Source organism: Trypanosoma conorhini, assembly GCF_003719485.1.
Source record: "Trypanosoma conorhini strain 025E chromosome Unknown Tco_14.4_contig_00415, whole genome shotgun sequence".
NCBI lineage: Eukaryota > Euglenozoa > Kinetoplastea > Trypanosomatida > Trypanosomatidae > Trypanosoma > Trypanosoma conorhini.
This window is the reverse complement of record NW_021704503.1, coordinates 5764-7476: the sequence shown is the minus strand read 5'-3', so window position 1 is coordinate 7476 and position 1713 is coordinate 5764. Positions and strand designations below refer to the sequence as shown.

The 1713-nt window shown below is 55.9% G+C and overlaps 1 protein-coding gene across 1 annotated transcript in view, besides 1 other annotated feature; it reads right to left on the bottom strand.

Annotated features, from left to right (window-relative positions):
• The window catches only part of Tco025E_06283 (uncharacterized protein), a gene marked incomplete at both ends in the record, with an annotated part of 1518 nt that extends 70 nt beyond the window's left edge, over positions 1-1448 (bottom strand). Inside the window, one exon of the mRNA XM_029373163.1 lies at positions 1-1448. This exon is cut by the window's left edge and continues 70 nt beyond it. Coding sequence (XP_029226733.1) covers positions 1-1448 — 1448 coding nt within the window.
• Positions 1449-1655: 207 nt separating this feature from the next.
• Positions 1656-1682: a microsatellite.
• Positions 1683-1713: the final 31 nt, after the last annotated feature.

The following is a 1713-nucleotide window of genomic DNA, read 5'->3' as shown; positions in this document are numbered from 1 at the left end:
GCGGCTTCATTGAAGAGCTCTTCCTTGTCCTGCTGGGCCAGCTTTGTCGCCCTACGCATCTTCTTCTTTTGGGTGGCTGTCGTCGTTGTGCCCTCGGCCAATCCCCCAAACAATGGCTCATAAACCGCAAGGGCACGAGGCGTTCCGTCGCTTGTTGAATTCCCTTGCTCCGGAGTAGGCGTTACGCCAGCGGGCAATTCATGTTCCATCGGGGTGGAGTCCAGATTCAATGCTGGGGGCAAAAGATCCGGATCCGCAGCACATGCATGCGGTGTGTTCTGCGGTGTAGACGCTGCAGACGCAATCGGCATCTCACCACGCTTCTTTCGAAGCATATTCATAAGAGATACCCGGGGTAAGGTAAGTTGCACAGAGGCATGTTTCTTCCTTTTTGGCCAACTTACCACGGTTACCTTGGAACCATCGGGCTGCTGCTGCGACTCCGAGACGAGATTATAGTAAGCCGCAACACCGTGGCACACGAGACGACCGTACCCATCACGAAACTTGTACACGAGTGGGTTATTCACATTTCCTTCTGTAATAAAGGCGGCAAAGGCACGTTCCAAGTCGTCAATCTGCCGCGTAAGAAATTCGCTGCTCAGTGCATGCACCAACTCTGACCTCAGGCGCAAATTCATACATTGGAAGCGTGCCTCTCCCGAATCGGGGTCCTTAGGCACATAGTTTGAAGATGGCCGCATGTCGACCCCACACCGCTCAAGGGCACGCGTCTGGGCATCTTCGTCAAGGTCGAGCATCCTGTAGAAAACCGGCGGAAGATTTCCGAAAGCAGGGCGCACAATAGGTGTTGTATCGCTTTTTCCCTCCCCCTTCGCCTGTCGCTCGCGGTATTTGTCCATGATTTTGCGTGCGTATTCATTAACAAAGTAGTCATTCAAAAGACGATTGCGTTCCTTGCGGTTGCGTGGGACACGAATACCGGGATACTTGCGATACCTGGGGGCGTTGAGGCGCAACTTTTTCTTCGCTTCTTCCTCGGACAGGGGTCGACGGGCTTTGGGGTCCAAACAGATGGCCTTATCAATTTCAACTCGGCGGCGCAGAAAACCCATATCCACATCGCTTGGCTCCGAGACAGCCTCGCGTGTGAGCACAAGATCGCCCCCGCTGCTGTATCCCACACTGCTGGTGTGTATCCGGTGTTTTCCATGTTTGTATAGCTCATGCGGGTGAAAGTACATTTCCTGTTCATAATTCATTGCGCCATTACGAACAGTGAGAAGCTCCTTTGTGTGTTCCCGCAGCGCCGTGGTGGCCGAGAGATGGTCCGTTGCCGAGTCCGTCACCGCAATGTGACGATACGACCGCTGCTTCTTCTGGTGGCGCGGATGGATCAGTGGCACAACATTGACGCGGGTGGCAGCAGCGGCGGGCGTTGGGCGAAGTGAAGCGTCGCCTCCCTCTGCGGGGGACAGCATCGACATGCCCCTCTTCTTCCTCTCGCCCTCGCTGGGTATTGACGCAGAAATCCTCCGACCTTCGCCTCCCCACCGCCTCCTCCCCCTACCCGAGGTTGTCTCGCGTCCACCACGCTCTTCCCTCGGCGTTGCGCCGGGGCCCCGCCGCCGAGACACAAAAAATGGCAGCGAACAAATAGGGAGGAAAGAAGGCACAGGCGCATCCGGAAAACGACACACACACACACACACACAAACGCAACGCGTGCACCGCAGCCTTCCTCTCTCTGCA